The sequence below is a fragment of the Mustela erminea genome, chromosome 2 (assembly GCF_009829155.1).
Source record: "Mustela erminea isolate mMusErm1 chromosome 2, mMusErm1.Pri, whole genome shotgun sequence".
Taxonomy (NCBI): Eukaryota; Metazoa; Chordata; class Mammalia; order Carnivora; family Mustelidae; genus Mustela; species Mustela erminea.
In genome coordinates this window covers 33,115,742-33,141,720 of record NC_045615.1, presented here as the reverse complement: position 1 = coordinate 33,141,720, position 25,979 = coordinate 33,115,742, and the positions used below count along the sequence as shown (strand labels likewise).

At 35.8% G+C, this 25,979-nt stretch overlaps 1 protein-coding gene and 1 long non-coding RNA gene across 6 annotated transcripts in view; one reads left to right on the top strand and one right to left on the bottom strand.

Moving 5' to 3' along the window:
• Positions 1 to 25,979, bottom strand: part of MARCHF1 (membrane associated ring-CH-type finger 1) — a 323,855-nt gene that overhangs the window by 54,145 nt on the left and 243,731 nt on the right. For 3 of the 4 annotated variants that reach the window (XM_032332614.1, XM_032332613.1, XM_032332615.1), the window contains one exon: positions 5,698 to 5,878. In XM_032332614.1, the coding sequence (XP_032188505.1) occupies positions 5,698 to 5,878 (181 nt within the window). Of the gene's footprint in view, positions 1 to 5,697; positions 5,879 to 8,258; positions 9,003 to 25,979 lie in introns of those variants that run through there. The other variant, XM_032332616.1, reaches the window with a different exon arrangement.
• Positions 1,326 to 24,422, top strand: LOC116584376. 2 transcript variants are annotated; one of them, XR_004283177.1, is made up of 3 exons: positions 1,326 to 1,517; positions 10,501 to 10,657; positions 24,014 to 24,422. It is a non-coding gene; the product is annotated as an uncharacterized LOC116584376 (long non-coding RNA). The 2 variants fall into 2 exon arrangements; XR_004283176.1 differs by having other exon boundaries at positions 24,010 to 24,422.

The following is a 25,979-nucleotide window of genomic DNA, read 5'->3' as shown; positions in this document are numbered from 1 at the left end:
GAAAGTGGACTCTGACTTCTCAAAATATGCCTCTTTGGCACATTGATTATTTTAACCTGGTTATTTTAAAAACAGCAGACATGGAAAAGCTTTAAAAGTCCAATGAAAGTTACTGTTTTGTAAGAGACATTTATGCTTATAAGGAAATCTCCATTTTTAAGGGTGTCTCCCTTGCTGTACCTGGAAGAGGTGATTCTAGAACTCTTATCAGTTCAGATGACAACAACTTCAATCTACTTAAACTTACTCTTGCATATTGGTTTTCCTGGTAACCTCCCAGAGCTGGTCTCCTTTCCCTAAGGTCTTCTTTTGTCTTCAGCTGAAGATGGTATCTAGGGTGATGGCTTTGGCCGTTTCAGTGAGTTAGTTGGTTTTCCTGGTCTCTCCCACCTATAGATGTCATCAAAGTTTTGTTTGTTTTTCTACTGTTAATCTATCTTATACTGATTTAATTATCAGACCAGCTGAAGGACCTAAAACGGAAGAAAGGAAAACTTTTCTGCCCCTATAAAGGGCTTTCCAAACATGCCAGGTTGGGTGCAGATGCAGAATCAAGATGTGAAAAGTAATAAAAGAAAATCTTGTTTGAAATGAAGTCAGGAGATCAGAAGAGGGTAGCTCTCACACGCTGTACTATAGTCATCAACTACAGATCCCAACAGAAATAAAGAACCTTGCAAGTGATGCTACTGTAGCTCTTTATATTTCAGCAGGACCAAGAAAAGGTTTTTCTTCTTTCTCTCCCCTCCCCCACCTACCCGCAGGAGCTCAGCCAATGAGACAGTCACAAGTCCACCAAAGAAAAGCCACTATACTTTGAACTCTAAGTTTACTCCAGTGGACTCTTTTCTTTATTATAACCTTCTGGACTTCCCCTTTTCATCTATAAAAGAGAATCCCTCCCTCTCCTTTGTTCTCTGGACTTCTATGATTTTACTGTAGATTGCTTGACCCAAACTGCAATTATCTGCTATTCCTGATTAAACCCATTTTTGCTGGTAAAATAACTGACAGTTTATTTTTAAAGTTAAAGATAAACAGCTTTCAATGCTATGGAGCCAGTTAAGGTTTTTCAACGTATAAAATAAGTGATGTATCCATAGTGGTATAACTAAGTACTAAGAAAATACATTGGGTAAAATATCCATGTTTAAAAACAAAGATTTTAGAAAAAAAAAATTTATTTCAGAAAGATTTCTTTTGGAAGATTTCCATTGGAAATGGTCTGGATAAAAACTGAGGTTTTGGTGCTTAAAGAGAGAGACTGTCAGCCACTTAAGGCAGCACGACACCATACATGGGCACAAGCTTTAGAATCAGGGAGTTCCGGGGTGTGTGATAGTAAGTAAGGTTGATCCTGTGTCTCCTTTTTCTCATGTAAAATAGGTTCCACGTGCCTACATGAAATGGGGTTGTAATGAAGATAAAAGTTAACTGATATATTCTAAATATCTGGCACAGAGTTGAAATTCAGTATGGAGCAGTTGTATTAGTAAAATTGCAAATTCTCCAGAATGGTAAGTAAATGCAGCATTTTTAATTTTCTTACATATGATGAGGTAGCATTATTCAGATGGCGTACTCAGAAGATCCTAGCTAGGAGTCTGACCTCATTCTCCATCCTATCTAATTTTAAGACTACGACCTGCAAGACCTCCAGGTTAGTGCAGAATCAATAATAACCTATGGGCTATTGGTCTGCTATGGTAACTTGCACTGGCTCTTTTGAAAGACAAATGTTATGTCAAATTAAGGGGAAAGGAAGGAATTAACATAGCATTTGTCAATTATAGTTCTTCATTTTTTAAAAAGTAGATATTTCAACTGAAACTTTGCAATTCATTATGGTGGAAGTGTAGAAATACCAAAAATGATTACTCCTTTTTACTTGGCATAATAAATTCACCCAGAACTTAAATGTTATGAAGTTTCCAATATTCAACTGTTTTGATCTACAAAAATGACAAGTGCTTGTGGTTTGATCTAATCATTACTAAAGCCAAGGTAATTGATTCACTGTCTCATTTAAAAATGAGACAAGGAGCAAAAGGATGCATAGAGGTGAATATTTTGTATTATGTATTTGTCAAATGGTTTGCATATGAGAAACTGTATAAAGAAATAATTTAGGGGGAACATAAAGTTGTCGGTACCATTTGCTGACCTCACAAGCTTAGCTTCATATCCAGTCACTGATCTCTCCTATTCAGACTCAAATTTGATGCAATCAAATGCAATTCTTCAGCTTTGGAACAGGGGAAGATTTTATGCTTCCTAACTGATATTGCATGCATTTCCGAACTGTACTGTTTTGTGTATTTTTATCTTTTTGTCTTTCCTGGGCCCTTGGAATTATTTCTGATCCTGGGTTATTCATGGGGCTTTTACTGAGTGTTATAAAAGTAGGTGAGCTGCTAACTTTAAGATGATGAAAACTGCTTTTTTTTCAAAGAAGTCCTTTGTTTCATTTAGATTTTAAAGATTTTTCTTCTGGAGACATTAGGATACCTTGATGAATTTACTAACTAAAGATTTTGGTGTAATAATAGTGGCAATTAGTGAAGTAAGGTTTTACTGATCTCTTTAGAGATTATTAAGCCCCAAGATTCGTCAGACTACGATTTGCACCTTTCCACCTTAAGAAGCTATTTCATCTAAACAGAATCTCCTGCCTGTATTGGAGAAGGGTAGACATTCAGAATCATTAGCTAAATTAACTGTTTCATGTAGTTGGTCTTTAGAATGTTATAAACTGTAATGGAATTACTGAGTTGAGAGCAAATTAATGGGATATACTTTGTGTATATTCTAAACAATGCTATACCTGTCATTTGTAATTAAAATCTATCAAAAGAAAACTTTTGATGAATCTTAGTGCCATCAAAATAAACCATCTAGAACGGTTTACAACTGCCTCATATCTATAGAGTTTATGTCATCTCAGAATCTGAAGTCATTTTAATTACTGCCATTTACATAGTATTATGCCAATGCCTCACCATTTTCAAGGAGAAAGTAAAAGTTTGGAACACTTTTTTTAGGTTTTTAAAATCCATAGATCATAAAGGCAGGGACAGAATGCATGTTTCTCACGTGCAGGACTCACATGTTAGACCAGGAGCTGAAAATTCAGAGTCTTGGTCTAGAGCGACAGATGAGTGGGAATGGCACAAGGTCTTGGGATCAGACAAGGAGGGAGGGCTAGGAAATGTGGAGCCCTTGAAAGCAAACAGCCTTTTAAAGGCACTAGTCTCACTCATCTCCACTTCGCTACCCCATAGATGTTGTCCTACGGGGATGTGGTTCCAGGAGAGCCAGGTTCTATGATTTTTTAAGCACACAAATATGTGGAATTTTACATGAAATACCCACACATCTAGATGTTGGTATCTGTTTCAAATGTTAAGCCCCGTGGGTCAAATGAAACACATCTGTGGGCTATCAAGAAGCAACCTCTGGATTAGATTCCAACATCCTCTGTAGATATAAAAATGCTGTTAAAAATGATGGATGTTGAGATGCTGTCCTTCATCAATGCTTATGACAAAGGACATGTTTTTTAAAAAGAAAAGGTATATCATTAATTGATAGCCAGTAAGTGCCCACTAGATTGCCACACATATTCATTATTAAGAATATTAAAAAAGATGGATGTATTCACTGCCTTTCTCTGGTTCTCAACTAACCTATTTGAGAAAAAATGGATTTTGTGGTAGGGTTGTAAATGATTGGGAATGGAATACCAAGAAAGGATCAAAGTTGTACGTAAAGGATGACTCCACAAAATCTGAAGGTAGAATACGAATTTTCAAGTTCCACACAGCATCATGTATTGTTTATTATACAAAAATGGGGGAGGGATAGATAGTATAAAAAAGAGAAAAATCTGAATATTTTATTATCCTAAATTGTTGCTTTCGAATTGAAATATTACATTTGACAAAGTTGAAATGAACATTTTATATAGATAGAAGTTGGAAAAAAAAATGGTGAAATATACAGATACTCTGAAATGATTTGCAGGTCCCTGAGGGCCACGAAGAGAAATTTACAGAATCACAGAGCACAATGTATTATTTAGCTACTCCAGACATCACACAGTATCTGTTCAATGGATGAAGCAAAGGGCAGAGAGTAAGGGTCCATTCTATTTCTGGCATTGATTGCTCTGGGACCCGGAGGAACAGAGCGTCACCTTTTGTCACTCAAGTTACCCCATATATTAAGAAAAGACAGTGCATAGCCAGCCAAAGGCATTCTGTACATCAGTTCTGACATCTATAAATCATTTGCAGACTTTTAAAATCAAGGCTGTGCAAAAGCGAGGAATGCTTCTCTCCCTCCCCATGATTTTCAGAATTAATGAAGAATTGCAATGGCAACAACCCATCGCATTCCTATTGGAATATTCTTGTTTGCTTTACATCTCTCCTCATTCTGGAGCTCATTGTGTTTATTTCTTTTCTTTCTTTCTTTTTTCTTTTTTTTAAAGATTTTATTTATTCATTTGACAGAGAGATAGAGAGAGCACAGTAAGCAGAGCGGCAGGCAGAGGGAGAGAGAGAAACAGCTCTCTGCTGAGCAGGGGCCCGACGCGGGGCTCGATCCTAGGGCCCTGGAATTGTGACCTGAGCTGAAGGCAGCCACTTAACTAACTGAGCCACCCAGACACCCCTCATTGTGTTTATTTCAAAGCAATGTTCTTTCCATCCACTTTTGCTTTGCATTTAATTTAAATGAAAAAGCAGCTCTAGGTAGAATCATTATTTAAATTGCAGTATCCATACTCTCCTTTAGAAATTGAGGCATCCATATATGTGAGGATGTAACTTATCTTTTTACCTAAAAAGATAAAGTTAAAAAGGTAAAAAGATAAGTTACATCCTAAAATCCAGGGCCCCCGCTATAGAGCATGAACTACATAAAGTTCATTGTCTTCATTTGTATCCTTCACAAATTATCCTTTGCTCGCTTTGAGTGTGATGCTACCTATATTAGACCCATATTCTAACCTTCATTCTTTAGCAAAACAAAAGTGAGGAATTTGAAGATCAAGTTTGTAGATAAAAAAAAACTTACCTTTCTCTTCCAGCTTGATGCACAATATGGAAAATAATACTTTTTCTATCTACTCTAATTATACATGAACTATCACACCAAATTCCCAAATAAAGGCAAATGCAAAAAAGAGTTCACACCTTTTGGAAGAAAACATTCTTTTCTATTACCTAAAGCTTGATTTTCAGGAAATTAGATCAGTTGATATTATTTACCGTAATCTATTATCCTAACCTTCCAGGGAATCGACCGCAGTAAATACAATGTTCTCACAGTTCCATCAATTCAATTACATCAAAGTACAAGTATATTTATTTCATATGTGTGCATATATATATATATATATATATATGTAAAATGATGCAAACACAAACAACATACACATACACTCACACACACGTGTATTCTTTTTTTGATTTTGAAGAATGACCTAAAAATCAGAGGCCCTAGAACATAAAACAGAGACAAAGGATTATTTGCAAACATTTGGCTGTTTCACATATTGAGGCCAGCACAAGGCACGTACTCTTCATGGATATTAGCATGTTACCCAATTCTACTGGGGAAAGAAATGGATTTTTAAAACATGCCTGCAGTTGCCAGTGCTCCCTTTCAAACCATTTCCTGCACATACCATACCTTCCGGAGGGGTTTGAGCTTAGTCTCCATTATGAAGTCATACTTGCAGAGCTCACAGCAGCGCGTGTCTGAGCTCTTGATCCACTGGTGGAGGCAGGACTGGTGGACAAAGCGTAGGGTGCCCGTGCAGCGGCAGGGTGTGATGAGGGGGCTCTCTTCATCCCCTTCGCAGTGACAGATCCTGGGGAAGGACACAGCAGTCAGGATGAGATCTCCCAGAGGACGTTTCTCACCTGTGGATTTCCTCCCTGGCTCATACCAGAGGGCATTAGAAATTGCAACCTAAGAATTAGAAAGCATGTGCATTTCACTCCAGCAGGATCCAGAACCCAATGGAGGCTCAATCACTTGCTACTTACATTCATGTGATTAGCCATTGGATACTTAGTATCTCAAAAATGTTTTATCATTTTGTTTCTATACTAATGTGATTTTAATAGCACAACTATTGATCCATCTCCCAAGCTTAATCTGTTTCCTAGGTCAGTGTCTCTAAGCATAAGCTTGATTTCATATATAAAAGTTGTGATTTATAGGCATTGTAAGGAATGTTTGAATCTGATAACTTTATTGTTTTAGTGTGATGACAGTTTTATAGAAGCATGGTATATAATTTAGCACCTATGGTATCCTACCAATGTGGAAGAATTATGAAAAATTTTAACATGTTACCAAAGAATAAAGTAAATATTGAAAATTTCAGGTTGAAAATACTGTATTTTCCTAGGAAGACACACACATACTTGGTCAAAATGAATTGCCTAAATTGTCAATAATCATCATTGTTTAAAGTTACAGAAAAAAAACTACATAAAATTGTTTCAGTATAGTAAATTCTATTGTTTTAAAATTTTAATTGTTACATCTTCCAAGGAATTCAGAGTTCAACTACTTTACTGAATTACTATGAATTAAGATGTCATAGATTCACAGTCTGTGAAATCTTCATTATTCTGATCTACAAATTTTAAGAATTTGCTTTCCTCGTTAGAGGAGATAAGCTTTTCATGTCTCAAGATCATGAATTCAAATCTTAGCACTTCAAAAATTCTTGTGATTTGCCCAGATGTTAGAAGTTGTTAATAAATTTGATTGGAAATATTTTTTGAATATCTTTAGAAAATATGAATGGCATATTTCAAAAAAAATCTATAAAAATTACTTTTTTGAGTTGAGTTGTAGCAGCAGTCTTAAAGAATGCTTGAATTGCTGCTCTTTCCTTTTAGGTCTATATGCCCTATTCTCTAGAAGCTTGAGTTTTAATGAGTGGGTTTTTAAAGCATATTTATCTATCTTAGCTGTCTCCTCAGGGGAAATGAAATGCTCTAATTGTTACTGAAGTAAGACACAGGAATTGAAACCAACCTTTAGCTCTTCCCTAACCTCAAAATAAAGAAGTATGACACAGTACGTCAGTATTTTGAATCTCTTTTTCTTAAGTAAAAATAAAAAAAATCAAAAAGGAGCACTGACTTCTAAAGTCCTTAGGGTGGGTGTGAGGAGATGAAGTTCAAAATCAGAGTCCTCCTCCTCCCCTTCCCCCCACTCCCACTGATATAGGAAGTAGTAGTGTTACATTAGCACCACATATAAAAGGCGTGGGGGGGAAACACTAAAAACTTTCTGAATTCTATTTTTCATATTCTACTCTATTTGAATTCTAGTATGAAAGTCTGGAATATCTCCTCTTGCCACAGGTATAGGTCCTAGGAATCCGGGCTTAGTGAACTTTTAATCACAATTGTTGCCAATAGAGTACTGGTCTCATGATGGATAGGTGTTCAGTAGATGTTTGTTGAGTAAAAGAACCATTTCATGAACAAACTACAGCTTTCTATAAAAGCAACCAGTGAAAACAAATCTGGGTTTCTATAGCACTTCATTTGGTAGCAATATTTATTTTTGGAGCCATTGAAACCTAATGAATTACACAGCGTAAGAGGTTGATATTTCTTATGTCTTTGAATCTCTTAAGTCTCTGCCTCTACACAAAGATACTCCTTCAGATCAGGAGTCAGCAAACTGTGGCCTAATTCTTACTGTGGCATGTGTTCATAATTAACATTTTGTTGAAACACACCCACGCAGATTTGTTTATGTATTGTTTAGAACTGTGTTTGCACTGTAACTGCAGAATTAAGAGTTGCTGCAAAGACCAGATGGCCACAGGGACTAACATATTTACTACCTGCTTCTTTATAGGAAACATTTGCTTGCTGTTGCCTTAAATATGGTGATTCTGGGGCGCCTGGGTGGCTGAGTTAGTTAAGTGTCTGACTCTTGTTTCAGGGTCATGATCTCAGGGTCATGAGGTCGGCCCTGCCTCTGGCTCCGCCCATAGAGGGGAGTCTCTTTGTGATTCTTCCTCTTCCTCTGTCCCTTTTTCCCTGCCACTCCCCTAGAGTATGAGTACACCCTCTCTCTTCTTTCAAATAAATAAAATTCTTTTTAAAAAACAGCAATTCTGAATTAAAGACAATATATGACTATTACCAATGATAATAAAACAAGGTTTATAAAATTCAACTTTGGCAAGTAACAAAAGTTGAAGTAAAGCTTACATAGAGAAGTGCACAATAAAAACAAAAGTCCTTCCCCGCCTGGCATTGAAACCTGCTGATCCATGAAGACTCTGCAGGGAGAGTGGCGACATTTCTCATTTGAAAAAGAAAAAGTTGCAATTAATGCCATCTGATAATTTATTACTAAAAAAAGATCACATCAAATGCTGCACAGCTGCCAAGATGATTCCGAGGCTCTGATTTTTTTTTTTAACTGACATGAATAAAGTAATTTATTCATAAGCAGATTTAAACAAAGACCTTGCTGATTACTGGGTTCAACCTGACCTGAGCAGTTTACTGATTGTAGTCCAACTTCCTATGTCTCACAGATTCATTTTAAAAAAATTTCTGCTGAAACGTTACCTGAAGCACCACCAGCAATTTCATTTCTTCATAAAATTAAGGTTATTTCCCACAGGGAAAATCAAAAGCTTGATTCGTTTTCATTCCCATTTCACAAGATTTATTTTTACATGATTTTAGCATTTTTTATTTTTTCTAAATTATCCAACTCGAGTTGGACCCCAAGAGTCTTTTTCAAATCATGCTGAGATTGTTCTAAATGAGCTTAAGAGCTAAATATCAACTTGAAATTTCTACCGGAAATAAAAAATAATGTGATGGTGCCATTATGAGAAGAATTAAAGAATTCTTAAGCTGATATATTTCACACTAACCAAAATTGCCAAATTATAAATGAAAACACAGTAATAAAAGCATACACTTGTTTTCTCCAACAGAATAATTGTGTAGAGAAAATTATTTTAATAATAAAGTTGCATTGTAAAATATTTGTAATTTTAATGCATTTTTACATTATGGGAAATTGAGGCTTGGGAACTGAGTGATTCTATAAAATTATTGGTGATTGACTTCAGTGTCTATCGTCTACTGACAAGAAAAAGCTGAAATCACAAACTTTATTAGCATTTTGCTCTTTTAACTGGCTGCTTATAGTCTAATCAGTGTATTAGTGGTGAAAGAGACTTTCACCACTTATGACTTGAATAAACTTCTACTTCCATATACCTTCTAGCTTTCTGTGAAAAGCAGACTGCAAAATAGTGTTAGGCAAATTAAATTCTGGAAATTGTGTGTGTGTGTGTGTGTGTACCTAAAGTCCCTCCCTTAATGTTTGAGTTTTAAGAGAAATAGATTTTTGTTTGGTTTTGTTTGGTCTAATGTATCATAACATGATCTGCACTGCTCCCCATCCCCTCCATTGTCAAGGCTTCTTGGTTCTGGTAGAATTTTTTTTTTTATATAAGTTTTCTTTTTTTAATAATTTGTCATTAAAAAGGAATCCTTGTGAGGGTCATAGTGATTATGTACTTTTGGGATTTTTTTCATTCATTTATTCATTCATTCACATTTTCTTCATCTTTGCTACATGCAAAGAAAATCAGATAATAGTATCAGAGTGTAAGGTGAATCTAGAAGGAGACAACAGAATCTGGAGGCAGATATCCCATTTGGACAACTATTACAATCATCCAGATATGAATCTGAAACAATATTGTAACACTGTGTAGAGTGGCAACAAAGCCCATTTACGGTATGTAACACCCAAAGGCAGTCGTCCCTATAATTTCAGAGAGGCTCTTAACTCTTCCCATAGTCCATGCCATTTTCCCCCTGCTTTGCTTTGCCTTGCCTGCCTGCCTGCCTTCCGTCCTTCCTTCCTCTCTCTTTCTCTCTCTCTTTCTAATTTTTTGTTTTGTTTTGTTTTGTCTTAAGTAGACTCCATGCCCAGTGTGGGGTTTGAACTCACAATCCTGAGATTAACCATTACACGCTCTACTGACTGAGCCAGTCAGGCTCCCCATTTTTCCGCTTTTTCTTTTGGCAAACCTTTCTGATCTATTTCCTTCTTTTTGTATCTGCATTTTTCTCCATACCCCTCTCCAACTAAATAATTTTAAAGCACAATAATTATGGATACATCTATGTTTGTAATGGCTTAATCTGGAAATTAATCTTACCTCCAAACTAATTCTCATGCTGCAGAGTTTGGCATTCATTGTTAGAATTCACTTTCTTGAGCTAAAAATGATTAGAATCCATGTGGGCGGAAACCATATTGAAAGGTGTTAAACATTGGATGAGAAGTTAATGCTCAAGTAAATGAATGAACAGATGTAATTTCTCTTTCTTTTTGAGAAATAATAACATAGCAGTGAAAGAATAGTAGATTAGAGGCACTTTTATTTTTAATTTTCATTTCATTTATTTTAAACAGGGAAAAGGGGGACTTTTTCATACGCAGAACTGAAGATGCCACAGAGAGAGAGAAAATGCTTCATGTTTGAATGAAGATTCTTGAGAAATCAAGAAAGTATGGGGAAAGGAGCTATAGCAGAAAAGTGTCTTTGGACAGGTGGAAAAATACATGGGAGGTAAACAGACACTTTTTTTCCTGTGAGCAAGATGTAGAGGGAAAAGTGTAAGAGAAGGAGATAGAAGAATTGCAGTTGTTGGATCTGGGGAGGGGCTTCCTGTCTCATGGGATACAGGAGACCATGTGTCTGCTCCACAGAAGGCAGGAAGGCATGGGGTTAAAGTATTAGAGAGGCTGTCAGTAATTAGCAAAAGGCACTTTGAGAATGTGATGGGAAATTATCCAAGCATGAATATTAGAACCATGGAGAGGCAGTGAGGTCCCTGGTGAGATTAGACAGCACAAATTTACAGTGGACACTGTTAATACTGCCTGGAGTCAGCGGCTTTTAGCGCTCAGAGAGCAAGTCTACAGCTGGTAGCACAATCCAAGGCGTCTTGAGATCACTAAGTCAGAAATGGGAAGGACAAAGGCTCGAAGGATTTTGATGCATCAGCGAACACAGTGTGAAAATACTTGGTCATAAGGTCTAGACTCTGAGCCGGGAGGCGAGTGAAGCCATCTTGTGGTTAATGTATCATGGGGAGAGGATGGGTTTGAGAGATGGGAAATCTCAACAATGGTGAAGAGTTGATGTTGAAAGTGGGATGAAATGGGACAAATGTTGTCTATGTGTAGTGTAGTCATATCCCTCATGGATGAATTCATATCCTTTTTGTGGTCCTTTTTCCCCCACTGTCACAGGAAGAAATTTTAAAAATATGAAATTATTTGGTGTTTGAGACCCACGAAGAAACCAAATCCTGACTCACATGCTTGCTTTTGGCTCCAGTAAACAGGAGAGGTTCTCAGTTTACTCATGTGTGAAAGAGGTTAAAAATAACCTCTTAGGGTGTCATGCAGATTAAAGGTGATGAAAGAGTGCAGTACCTGGCACATTATAGGCAAATATTTGTTAATTTTGTCATAGAATGATGGGTCACTACTGCTAGTACTACTACTAATTTTGTTCACCTATGCCACTGCTTTTGCTGTATTGGGACTAATTGTTTTTAATGACTACTTTGGTAGTTGGTTAGAACCAATGCTTGTAAGGCCAAGGTCATGAATTCTGACTCCATAAAGGGCAGTTAGCTACTGACACATTTGAATCCCTACATCGGTCAAGTCACAGACATGTCTCAAGGAAACCTAGGTACAGGAGTACATTTAGATCTGTATATTGGGTGGCCTCAGATAAGTTTTCGGATAGTTGGTTTTCTGATCTTTGAAATGTTACATGGCTATTGTAAGTCTCAAATAGGATCAAATAGGATATATGAGAAAATATTACACAATGCAAGTACTATCCCAGAGGTATTATTACCAGTATATATGTGATCAATAAAATCAACAAAAATTGCTGCTAGTTAATAAATGCAATGTATTGCATGTTTTTATAAAAGCAACTCAATTTTTCGTGTCTGCACTTCAGTTTGTAGGACTCTCATTTTTCACCTCAGAGAACAGTGATGTAAGAAAGGGAGATCTACCTCACTAATGAGATTAGTTTTTTCCTAAGCTACAAAACCCTTCTAAGATTCAGGTCTGAAAACCTTTTATTTTTCCTGATTTTTTTTTTTTTTTTTTTTTATTGTTGGCTAACCCCTCCTTCTTGAAACTTTTCCCTTTTGGCTTCTGTGACCACTAGCCCTAAAGTTGAGAAAAGTGTTATTAAAAGAGTATATAAGAAGATTGTAGGGATAAAACAGTGATTAGTTATGGTGAACAGACCAAAGATGTTAGGATTCTGGAGCCTGGGAAGGTAATAAATGATAGGTAAGATGAGAATATAACATGATTTGGTAGGTGAGATATCATGGTGAGAGATGACAAGGAAATAATATAGAATTCAACAGATCTAAATTCATGGCTCTTCCATGAATTCAGAATTGTAAGTCAAAGGGATACCTTTTAAAGTATGAGTTTAGGATGTTAGCTAGACTTATTGTGATCATTTCACAATATATACAGATATCAAATCACTGTTGTACACTTGAAGTAATATAGTTAATATGTCAATTATAAAAGTAAAAAATAAAACATGAGTGCAGTACTTTTGAGACAAATACAGAGAACTAGTGACTATTATATTTCACATTTTGGAGGGGGAAAAAAAAGCAAGAAAGGGGAAATTACATGATACCTGTCTTTAGATATATGAAAAACTATTGTGTGAAATGGTAGCTGGAATTTTCTGTCCCACAACTGGATCCAATGAGTAGAAGTTAAAGGAAACAAATTTCCCTAAAACACACACACACACACACACACACACACACCCTCAGAGCTTTCAGAAGATGGAATGAGTTACCCCAAGACAGTGCAAACTTCCCACCATTGAAAGTACTCAGATATAAGTGGGGTATTTATATGACAGACATAGTGTAAAAGGAGCTCATGCAACAGTAATTAAATAACATGACCTCAAATTTCTTTTTTAATGTTGTAATTCTGTTTTTTTTTTTTTTCTTTCCCTCAGACTGATTTCTACTGGATCCTTCCTGCTACTGTTTCTTTGTCAGCATTTCCTCTCTGCTTGTCTTGGGAGTTTTGTACTTCAACTTCCAGCATCCCTCCTAGACTTGTGGTTTCAAAACACTTCTTATCTTCAAAACCAACCCCTGCCTTTCTGATAGCAAGAAACTTCAGCTAGTTTTCTAACTCCATTATGGGGGTATCCCACTGAATGCTTCCTACATCTCACCATCTATTAAACTAGCTTTTCTTCCCAAAAATGTCAGATAATAAGTATCCCATTCTAAGCCTGCCTTTATCGTGGAGCCTTCCATATACTTCAGACTCAGTTTTCCATATCTTCTTTCTTTTCTTCCTTACTACCATCTCCTAGTAGTTTTGGATGTCCAATAGGTACATCAGCTGTCTTTAAGACTTTGCTCTTCTCAAATCATTCTCAAAACATAGTTATTCAGATCTTTTTCTAAAATACTGTCACTCTTCAAGAACTCTATCATCAATCAAATAGAACCCAAATGACCTTGTCTGCTTTTCGTATGGTCTTCCATAATTTGTATTTACCTTACCTCTCCTGCTATATTTCCTACTAATTCCTAACATAGAGGCATAGTAGTATGATTAGCTACATGTACATGCAGTACATGGTTAGCATAATTAGTACCCTGATTAGCTGTGGGTTTTGCCATAGATCGGTTCCCTCCATGCCAAGATCTTGATTTTTATAGGCCTAGTGGCTATATAAAGAGTCCTGGATGTACTGTCCATTAAGCCTCATTGATTCAGAAATGTCATCATGTGCTATACATGTCATGATGTGAAGAATGTTGGGGAACACTGGTGTGGTTGTTAAAAGTACTATCAGCATTAGAATCATGGTTCTGCCTATCTATGTCTGTCAAATTACTTAATCTCTTGTGTTTTCAAGTTCTTAATCAATAAAGTAGGAAAATAGCAGTGTCTACAGTTCATAGGATTATTTGTTAAGATTAAATTAAGTGATCAATAAAGGTTAAATGGTACTTTTTCAATCAATGTTGACATGGTTGTTTCCTTAGTCCATTGCACTCTGGGAATTTACTCAAATATGATCTTGTACCTGTGATTTCCTTCCTCTCTTGATAATACCTCATTTAAATTTAAGCTATTCTAAGACTCATACCCTTACAGGAACAGCCTCTAGATCTTCTTTCCCTCTAATGTTCCCTCCATTTCTTGAGGTTTCATTGCTCTTAAATCCTATACTACACAGATCTGGTCTTTGTTTTTTAATTATTTCATCTATGCAAGTTCTGGTATTATGACCTAGCTAAATTCTTGTTTATTAATTTTGGAGGGCAAAATTTTCTTTGTATAGCACAATGCTAAGAGTAATTTAAATGAGAATACTGTTAAAAAAGGTCAGGGTAAAGATCATTAATTACTGGACCAGAAATGGACTGGGAATGCTATTTAAACATGTTTGAAGAAGAGATCAAAAGAGAGAGCTTGGTGAGATGATTTGGCAATTCTCAGAACTTGTTACTCAGTACCAGTGTTTTGTTTATGTTTCGGGAAAATTCACTTATAATGAAAATGAGAAGTGTATGATCCTTACATATACTATGCGCTCTTAAATTTGCATTTGAGGAACTAAACTGAGGGGAACCAATTTTATATCCCATCTGAACATGACAGGAAGTCAAGCAAGTAGAAAGGAGAAGTAACTCTTAATATGCAGAGAAGATGGACAGTATTTAATATTATTCTTACTAACAAATGTTTCAACCAACTCTTACTGATATGGAATCAGCATACATTTTTGGAATTTAAAAAAAACCTTATAAGTCATATTTCTAAAATTCTCTTTACACAGATGAAGCAATAAGCTACCTACCATTCAGCTTGAGTTCAAGACTATCTTGAAAACTCTAATTAAAAATACAGTTATAACATAAGAATAAAAATAGTCTATGGATGGCTAATACAATTTTTATAATCACAAGATTGGTCATTCTGAATCTGCCAGACAATTTTCTTGACATCTACAGATGAGTGACAGTTCTTCACACACAAGTGATTTTTAAAAGTGTTTTGTTTTCTGAAAGGAATATTTTCAACTCAGAAAAACTTGGTACATAGCATTGACTTCCCTGAGTTCAATTTCACACCCTAATTTGTCATCACTGACTTGTTCAAAACCTCAGACCATCTGCACAGAGCTGTAGGGAATGATCAACAACAAAGACAGTGACATAGCAATGTCCCCAGCTCCTGACTTGATCCTGGAGCTGATACAAAGTTGTGGCTAATCAGCCACATCTTCTTCCAACCAGATATCACACTGATGGAAAAGAGTGGAGAAAGATAATGGTCACCTTGCTGCACCTATAATGGAAACAGGGAGGCCAGTTCTTATTTGAGTTTATAGGTATTTTAATTGTGTGAACTGCAATGGATTGGGAAGTTTCCACCTGAATTTCTTTTCCTATGGCTGTCATCACCGCTGGTAATTGTTCGATTCTCTTGATAACAGGAGTTTAAACCCTGATTGGATTTAAGGATTCTCAACAGGGACTCATAGCCTAGGGATTTAGTCTCATAGTAGGGTAGATCCTCTTAGAAGACTTTCTGCAAAGTTTCCATGGGTTCTTGGAGTACATCACATTTCTTCCCCATGTGCTAGCAAGTATAGTCCCAAGAGTCCCAGCCCCAAGTGTATCCAACAACAGCAGATTTTTGTCAGTAGTCTTAGAATCACCTCAAACCGTACAAATCCTCTAAGTGAGGAGAGACCTAAAGATGTATTCTGACATTTGGAAAAATTCTTCCCCTGTTAACCACCCTTTGCTGCCCTGTCCTTACTCTGTTGGTGAGCTCAGAGTACAATTTACTTCTGGGTAAAGGAACTGATTTCCCCCAGTAGTATTTATCTTTCCAGATCCTATCTTATAATTTTGGTGACAAACAGATGAATAAATAGATAATAAATGTTGAATGAAGATAACTATGTAACAATTTTCTCTAAATTCTCACGCATGTCACAGTCATTTTATTTCAGCTTTGCAGTCTTTTTGGGTTGTTTGTAAAATTGATAAAATTAAACTAAAGATACTTCTATACAGGTATTCTTAAAGTTATCAGCTTCATGCATTGACCAGTGGGACAGGGAAAACAAAAGGGCAGACAATATTATTTGCTTTCTGTGTAGGTATAACCAAAGAAATCTATTTGGTCACAGACAGAGTAGGGCTTTTGTACATACATCATAACAGAACTACCAGAAAAATCATCATTACTTTTTTAGTCTTTTTACTTTCTGCATGTGGCGGAGATTCTTAATTCACATTGATTTTGGGATAGGATAGCACTCTCTTGTGATTGCTAAGTCTCTGAACCTTCATAACCTCTCTTTCAACCATGACTTCCTTCCATTTGTTGTCCACTCATTAATCTTATCTGGCTGAGTCTTACATAAAGGAATTCTCAAGCTGCCATGGATAATTGACAGAGCAGATAATTTATTTACAGATAACCGAGAATGCATTGAATGAATTAGAAATATGCTTCTGCTTATGAATTTTTATAAACAGGCAAGGAAGTGTGCTGGCACAATACTGTTGTTGCTTTTTAGCAGCTCCACTTTGAATGAAGAATGAATCAGGCTTTATTCATTTATTCACTTATTCATTCATGTCTTCATTTATTAATTATCTCAACAAATAGTTCCTTGTGTATGCACTATGTGTGAGGTTATTCAAGGTGCTGTGACAAAGATGAATGTCTCAGTCTTTACGGACTCTATTCTTTGACAGGTTACACATTGGATAATGGCACAAATAGCTAGAATACAAGTTAAAATGTGAGGTGTGGCATGTCAAGTGCTGTTGTATGTGAGAGAGGGAAAAATCATGTACAGATTAGGGGAGGGGGATGTGGTCAGAGTCTAATGGAAGATGGAGCATATGAGCTAGAATTGCAGTTTGGGTAGAATTTTGGCAGATGAAGATGGTAGTTGTTAGGCGACTCCAGACCCAGGAGATATTTCCAGTGAAAGCTTAGAAGTAGAATTGAACAGGTAATGGAGTGAAAGATGTGACCAAGTTTGAAAGGAACATGAGAAGGTTGGATAGGATTGTAGTGAGATGTCATGCTGAAAAATAAAGTAAGATTATGGAGAGCCTAATGTACATTTCCTTCATCCGGTGCCAACATCAACACCTACATATACATGTGCGCACACACATGCACATACACACACATAAGCACACACATAAAAAGCTTTAAGTGTATTCAGTTGGAGTGGGAAACCACTGCAAAAGTTGAGTAAGAAAATAAGATTATTAGTAAGGTTAATCTGGCTGTGTTACCTCGGAGATCTGAGAGAAAAAGAAGGGACTATTATAATAGTCAAAATCAATAGTAGTAAGAACAAGAACCAGAGAAATAGTTGGGAGAATGGAGAAAGAGAACAAGAGATATTATACAAGTAAAGCTGGTGAAACTTCATCAGTTTGGGTAAAGGAGGCGGGGATGACCTGTGGAACAATGGGAGGAAAAGACAGACTTACTGGCTTTAGAGTTTTAATTAAATCTTCTCGGGACAGACACTTAAGATTTATCGATCTAAAAGTCCTCTGAGCATTTGTTTGTCATTGTGGGTACTGTTTAGAAACCATCATGTTTGTGATTTAATTTTTAATGTAGTTACATTGTGTGGGACAGTCATTTTGAAAAACAGAAAGAAGTAGTTTCACACTTTCTCATACATACTACTCTCTTGCATGTGAGATATGTCAATACATAATCGTATTTGAAGGCTATCTTTCCAAATAGCACTAGAATTACTAACAACACATAATCATTTCAAATAGCAATTATATTTGCAATACAGTTTTCTACCTAGTAGTAGAATGGCAAATATATCACTAATGATGTGGTTTATTACATCCTCTTTCTAATTCATATTTTCCTGGTGTGTAGTATGTCCAGAATGATTCTCCTACCACTTCATTGTTCCAACCATCTGTTTTTCGATCATAGAACAGAAAGCATGATTTTGTGGACCCAAATTAAATTGCCTTATAAAAATAAAGTCATAACAACTTTTATTCATTCAGAATCTTGACAGAATTTCCACTTAGAGAAAAACAATTTTTTTTTTGCCAAAAGTTATGTGTATGAACTTTATACCTTGTCATGAACAGAAATAACTGAAAACATATCCTATTAAAAATTATATGCATAAAAAGATTAAAAGGAAATGTATCAAAATCTAAATAATGATTATCTAGCCAGGTAATTAAGTTTAAATTAGAATAGTTTTCTCTATTTTCAATTTTCTTTACAATAGTCACAACTACTGTAATAGCACTGAAAGAAATATTAAAATAAACCAAAATATAAAGATCTAAGAATCATTTTCCAATTCTACTTTACTTGCTTTTTCTCATTCTCTAGTAAGTTAACAAATTCATTAATACTTGATAGACTTATATATTTGAACAATTTGAAAAGTGTTTTATCTTGCCAGTAATGTCAATTGCTTTCTTGTTTCTTTCCTGTCCAGCTTCAGGAGCAGCACTCTCCCCCATTTTGTCTTATAAAAAGCTTAAAAATCTCATTATTTTTATTTTTTTCATTTTTTAAGTTTTTAAATTTTAATGCTAGTGTAGCTAACATACACTGTTATATTAGTCTCAGTTGTATAATATAGCGATTCAACAATTCTATACATTACTCAGTGCTCATCACAGTAAGTCTGCTCTTAATCCCCTTTACCTATTTTACCCATTCCCACACCCAACCTACCCTCTGGTAACCATCAGTTACTTCTCTATAGTTAAGAATCTGGTTCTTGCTTTGTCTCTTTCTAGGAGCAGCCCTTATAATATTTTGGTTATGTAGTAACCAAAGGATTCTCCTTACTGTCATTTATTTTTTAACAGAAATACAAACTTGTGGGTGTTAACCCTGTCAGTGAACATTTGCAGTCTGTACCCAATATACTTATTTATTGGAAGGACAGAAGGTATTAAGAATTGTCTGTCTCCCACCTCTGCCCCGTATGTCTATACCAACACTGCAGATAACTGGTATTATTTAAATTCTAAGTGTACAAAACTTGATACTTCATACAACTACAGGATAGATCTATGATCTATGCAAGGATGTGTATTCACACATTCTATTTTGGTGTGTGATAATTCTGCTTCAGTTCCTTAGAACTGAAAGAAGTTTCTCCTACTGCATCATCAGCATTTTCACCTGCCTGGATGTGGCTGTGTTCACCTGTGGATGTGTTTCAACTTTCTCAGTGTTCATCACTGTCCATTGGGTCTTTCTCAGTGCCTGGCCTTCATTTTGTATTCCTGAAATTTCATCACCTTTTGATCTCTCTCTCTTTTTTTTTTTTTTGAGCAGAGTTTTTCACTATGAAATATTCTAACTGATAAATTGGTATCATTTTCCTCCACACTCAATACAAATGAATTTCATTAATTATGTACACCAGATGCAGTACTTTTGCATCTCCCTTCCCTCTTTGCCTTTTCAAAGATTTATTTATTTGAAAGTGAGAGGGAGCAAGCAAGAGCCCATGCAAGAGGGAAAAGCAGGCCCCCCCCGAACTGGTAGCCTGACATGGTGCTCAATTCCAGGACCCCGGGATCATGACCTGAGTGGAAGGCAGGTGCTTAAGTGACTGAGCCACCCAGGCTCCTTCCCCTCTTTGCCTTTTCAAATGTCTCTGAAGCTGCTGTCATTTGAAGACAAAAACAATTTAAAAAAAAGTGGTGAATGTATACCTTCAACATGGAGTTTGATGAAAGGTAAAGTAGAACTTTTCTCATGCACAAAATACAAAAGTGAAAAATGCAAATGCGAAAAAGCAAGTGCAAAAGTAAAACCTCAAGTATGGTGTTGCACTAAACATGATGTGAGAGAAATAAAAGAGAGTAGATCGCTCTACTAACTCCCAGTTTTTTAGTGTTTGATGATTTATAGCTGATACATAACATAAAACAACAGTAATATTATTCTGCTTTCTTGATATTGGTGGAAATTGGATCTTTTTGGATGCATGCTGCATGAAAAAAGATAAAATTCTGGGCTTAATATTTAAAAACCTCTTGATTGTTACTGCAAGGAAGGTTGCTTTTTATTTTCAAATTATATTTGAATTTCCAAATAGCATCTTAATGTGGTGCTTCTCTAAAGAAGTACATAGTGAAGGGGATGCCTGTGTGGCTCACTCAGTTACGTGTCTGACTCTTGGTTTCAGCTCAGGTCATGATCTCAGGGTTTTGATATCAAGCCCCAGGTGGGGCTCCATGCTGGGTGTGGAGCCTGCTTAAGATTCTCTTTCTTCCTCTCCCACCGCACCTCCCCCACCTCTAAAAAAAGTACATGGTGAATACAATTTGATAATATCTTCAGTGTCATTTCATAAAAATAGCATTTTACTTGAGTGTAATCACAACAGCTTTGACAGTCATAGGAGACTACGTATCTGCTACTTATAGTCACAAATATACATATACGTTATAAACGTAAGTGTAGCTATTTCATATCATAATGAACATTTACATTATATTAGTGAGCCACAGAATTTGCTGATTTCTGTACTTGATTCCTGAATGACATTGACAAAAAAGTAAAGAAATGAAATAGTTCCAAATGGAGCCAAAGAAGTCCATCTCCATTACTCAGCATATCATTACGATAAATATATTCAAAGTTAATCTGCATGCAAACTCATCAATGGCAAAGGTGTGAAGAGGCCTCAAAACCTAAACACATTTGTGAGCCTTATTTTTTCACAGAGTGGAATTTGGGCGGAGATGACTTCCCACAGGATGCTAAAGGATGCGGCTGTGAGATCAAGTGAGGAATTGACACAAATGCTCTTTTAACTGGGTAGCATCAACCTATGGTTATACTTGGCCACATTAGTTCAGTGTTTCATATGTTCAGTGCAACACCATACTTGAGGTTTTACTTTTGCACTTGCTTTTTCGCATTTGCATTTTTCACTTTTGTATTTTGTGCATGAGAAAAGTTCTACTTTACCTTTCATCAAACTCCATGTTGAAGGTGGTGAGAAAGAAGAAACATGTGCTTTTTAATTTCTTCTTTCTATCCTTCTTGAGGCTCTTAAGAAAATTCCAGATCATTTTACCCCAAACTTTTATCTTCTGCATACATACCTTGTATGTAGGTCATGCAAAATGATAAAAAATATGAAGTCATGACTTTGATGATACATCTTTGTATTTCTTAGTTAATAGGCTCTTGTAAAGGCACATTTTATTTAAGACAAAAATGAAAATGTAACAGAACAAAATAAAACCAAGCATGATATAAATTTAAAAATCATCCTTGCAAGAATGTTCAAGTTATTGTATGTCATGGGAAATTAGGCAGTTACACAAGAATGAATTGATCTTGAGCTATTTATCAAGAAGAAGTGCAGGCTGCCAGTGGATACGGATAATTTGCTTCTGTGACATTTCTTTTCCCACAAATACTGAGTGTCTTAGAGTTTTGGAGTTGGAGAAGCCATCTTTTTAAGCACTTAACATAGCTCTCTAGTTTTATAATTGGGACATTGACCTTGTCCTCTGCCAACCCTCAGTTGTTAAAGGAAGGGGACCTCTGTGAAGCATACTCATAACATGCTGGGACCCAGGGACATCATCTGCTATACTGAAATGTTCTCATTACAATGACTCATGAAAGAAATTTTGCTTAGTCATGCCTCATTACTAACAGAAGTTGTGTCTCATCTGAAACCCGTTTCAGGTTTCATGTGAAACTTGTTCCTGGTTTCACATGAAACGCGTTCCTTTGCTTTGGCCACTGTGCCTATGACAAGTTTGTAGGAATTCTCTACATAATCATTTCTGCAGATTTAGTATTTTTCTACCCTTATTTTCATGTGTCTTAATTTTTCTCAATTTCCTAATTTATCCTTTTGGAGTGTGTGTGTGTATGCATACATGTGTGTAAATATGTATACACACATATATGTTTACATACATGTATACACACCTGTATCAATATATATTCAGTATGTCAGTCATTGAAGACAAGAAATAGAAAATTATCAAACACAAACATATATCATCTCCTCTATTTGCTTTGTGTTTTGCTGTCCCTGATGTACCTACTTGCATCAGGCTCTGTTTTCTTATACTCCCAGACTCCCTATACTTATTCATTGCAGCATGAACACCCTGCCCTGTTTTCTCATCTGATGCTTCCACGTCAGTAGTTCTCAGACTTCAGTATGCATCAGATTCTCACAGAGGTCCAGTTAAACTAGATAGCTGGGACTTACTCCCAGATTTTTTGATTCAACAGGTCTGGGTTGGGGGTCCAATAATTTGCATTTTAGCAAGTTCCCATGTGATTCTGATGCTCTTGGTACAGGGATGATACTTTGAGAACCATGGATTTCATGGTTTGTTTGTTTGCTTCTTCTATAGTGTCATTTGAAAGTGAATTGCAGCTAGATGAGACATTTGAGGGTTGATCAAAATGAAAGTTATAAAAAGCATCTCACCTTCTATTTCCACCAATAAACATCAACTTTGAGAACCATTTTCCCTTATGGTTTTAAGAGCTGAAAGGAAAGAATCTGTACTAGCTGTTTACCCCCAGGCTCCATTCTAGTGTTTCCAGGTTGTAGAAGTACTGCCAAGTGGACCTCCTGCCCAGAGTGTGGTTATTGCGATATATGTATCTTCTGAGCATCTATTTGTTCATCTGAGGTTGGACTAAACAATCAGTGATTCTCAGCCCTGGATGCTCATGAAAATAACCTGAGAGGCTTTTAAAAATGTACTATGTTGAGTCATCCTTTCCAGGGGGATCTGGATGGGGTCCTGGTGGGAATATCTTTTTTTTTTTTCTTTTTAAATTTACAAGGTGAGTCTAATATGCAGCCCAGATTGAGAATCACTGGGTGAAGTGATCTCTCTGGTCTTTCCTAGTTTGAGCTGGTAAATTTTGAGGCTTTCAAATGCTGATTGGAATCAAGACTCCTCTAATGCATGGGGCATTCTTTGTCTACAATTTCTATTTCATTCTAGTTATTTATTTTTCTTCTTTCATTCCACCTTTCTTTTTTCTAGTGCTACTATCATAGAGTGTGGCAAAAACATTTTAATTTGATTATGCCCTCTGAGAGTTCTGAGCGAGCTCAGATAAAAATACTTTTAAAATAAAGACATCAGAATTTATTAAGGTGAGGCTCTCAGGGGCCAGATAAGAACAACGGGGTACACGTTAAGCAGGAAATAGCAAGGTTTCATGATCACCTGTTAGATAACCATGAAGTAAAGAAGAAGGTTTGCAGTATAATGTCTAAAGTAAAAGCCATCTACAAGAAGCTTTCCAAACACAGGCACTCCTGTGTTATGGCATCTTCAGTTCTGCATAAACCTGGGAGTGAGTGAAGGGGAGCTAATAGACTCTCCAGTCCTCCTTGTATCTGACAGAGGAAACAAGTAGAATATCAGGCTGAGTTTAAGGCTGTCAGAGCCCTAAGAACAAAAGAGAACTCAGCCAGGCTGTTCCAGTGGCATTTTAATTTCTGAACCCAGTTAGACACTGTTGTTTAAATTTGCTTATGTCTGAGGACACCTGCAGAAGATTTGAAATGAATGTGTAACCATGCTGTACTGGTTATAACGAAGATGAGAACCTAAACATGGTAATTAGAAAAGGAGGCAATGTTCATGCTATAAATAAATTCTCATATATAAATCATGATTTGGTAGCAACAAGCACTGTACCCAGTATTCATCAGTTTATATACAGTGTTCATTTTCTGTTTGCATATATATGTTTAAAAACGAATTTGTGTGAGAGAAGACACTGAGTGTTCTTTCTTTCTTTTCTTTTCTTTTGGAGGCAGAGAGAAGAAATTGCCCAGTGCCAAACAGATACAAGTTCATGAAAGAAAGCAAACAGTTCAAAGTCACTATAATCCTGAATGCGTATTGTTCTTAAATTAAGAAATAGATGAATCCTACCTAATTGGTATTTTTTTCTTATTCAGTATTTTGCACTTTGGTATAATTGGTATTTGACAAATTAGAAATTAGCAAACAAAGGATAAATGTAGTACAATTTAACCAACTTTTAATATGTGAATAGTGACTTATCTGTCTGAAGGAGCGCCATATTTCTATTTTTGCCTGAAGTTTCCTGAGGTTGGAAAATGCCTTCTTAATCTTCAAATTTACTTGAAGATGGTTTTATAGGTAGAGAAATGTCCATTTTTTCTTTTTTCTTCTCTAAAAGCACAACTTTTTAAAATAATTAGCCTAGGTGCCTCATTAGCGCAGTAGGTAGCGCGTCAGTCTCATAAAATAATTAGCTTACAGAATATATGCTATTTCCAAAAATCAAAGTCACCTATTTAACCAAATTAGAATAGTATTAATCAACTATTTGATATAGCATTATATATATATTATATATCTATATATAATTTATATAATTATATAATAATTATCATATAATTATTATATATTTAATATAAGATATATTATTATGCATAATATAATAATATATATAATATATATAGTAACACTGGAGGATATAGTATATAATATTATATAATAGTATTAATCAACTACTTATAATTTACCAGTCAAGGCTATTAGTATTATTGATGACATTGTCATTCCACTCCCAGACAGATGTACTCCCAAATTGAGAACAATCAGGACAAAAAACCTTGCTAAGAACAAGGCATGTCTTTGAAGGATATATTTTTAAGAAAAGATATAAAATGCCATTTCTGTAAGCCTTTCAAGTTATTTTTCTCTTAAATTTCATGTGCATGTATAAATATCAGCACCTTAATTCATCGATTTTCTTCATTCAAACTATTAACTACTTGGATAAATGCTGAAAGACTACGTGAAATCACACGGTGCACTCATAGCATTAGAATGTGGTGCTAATTAAGTTTTTCTTTGTTGGAAAGCCCTTTGCTCCTTAGAATAAAGTAGCATAGTGTATATCTGAATTTTTGCTGAGGATTGCAATAAACATAATTATTCATTCAAAGAAAGAAATTAGTTTTACAATGTTATCTTACTAGTAATGCATACATTTGCAATACACAGTCATTTTTCTCAGTTTTGATCACATATATAAGGAGAGAGCCATTTTACCTTTCCCAAGTTGGACCCCTCCCAGTAGAGAGAAATCAAGAGTTGAAAGTGAGACCTTGAGACTCTATGTTGAGTAATTCCAATGAACTGACCCGTGATAGGTTAGTAATGGTGTTCACATCTGCATTTCCTACCAACTCAGCTGTTATTAAAATGAACAGGAGGAAGATTATTATTAACTCCTATAAGACTCAGAAAAATATAAGACAAAGCCTATGAAAAGTAATAAATTTATGAACTTTCTTAAGAGTCTGTTACCTCTTGGAAATAAATGATTCTCATTAGTCACTTAGGAGACCTTTCTCACCTAAATACTGAAAACTGTCAACAGCTGACCTTTTACTCATAGAATGGACTTTGACAATAGAATGCCAGTCTCATCTTTGTACAGAAAAAGTAACAGAAAGAATAGGATACATTTACAAAGTTTAAAAAGTCTGTTATTGAGTGAATATAAATCTAGGACTAAGAAGGAGAAAATACAAGGACTCAGGCTGATTCAATATTAGAAAGAATGTTTTCACAATTAAGAGATTCTAAAAGGAAAGGGGTTGTCCCAAGAAATAGTATGTTCAAGGAAGAGAGAGATGATAATGTGTGCTGATATTCCAAGGGTCTTCAAAGATCAGACTGGAGAGCGACCTAGATGATCCATGAATCTATGAACCCACTTATCCCAATGCTATAACAATTATC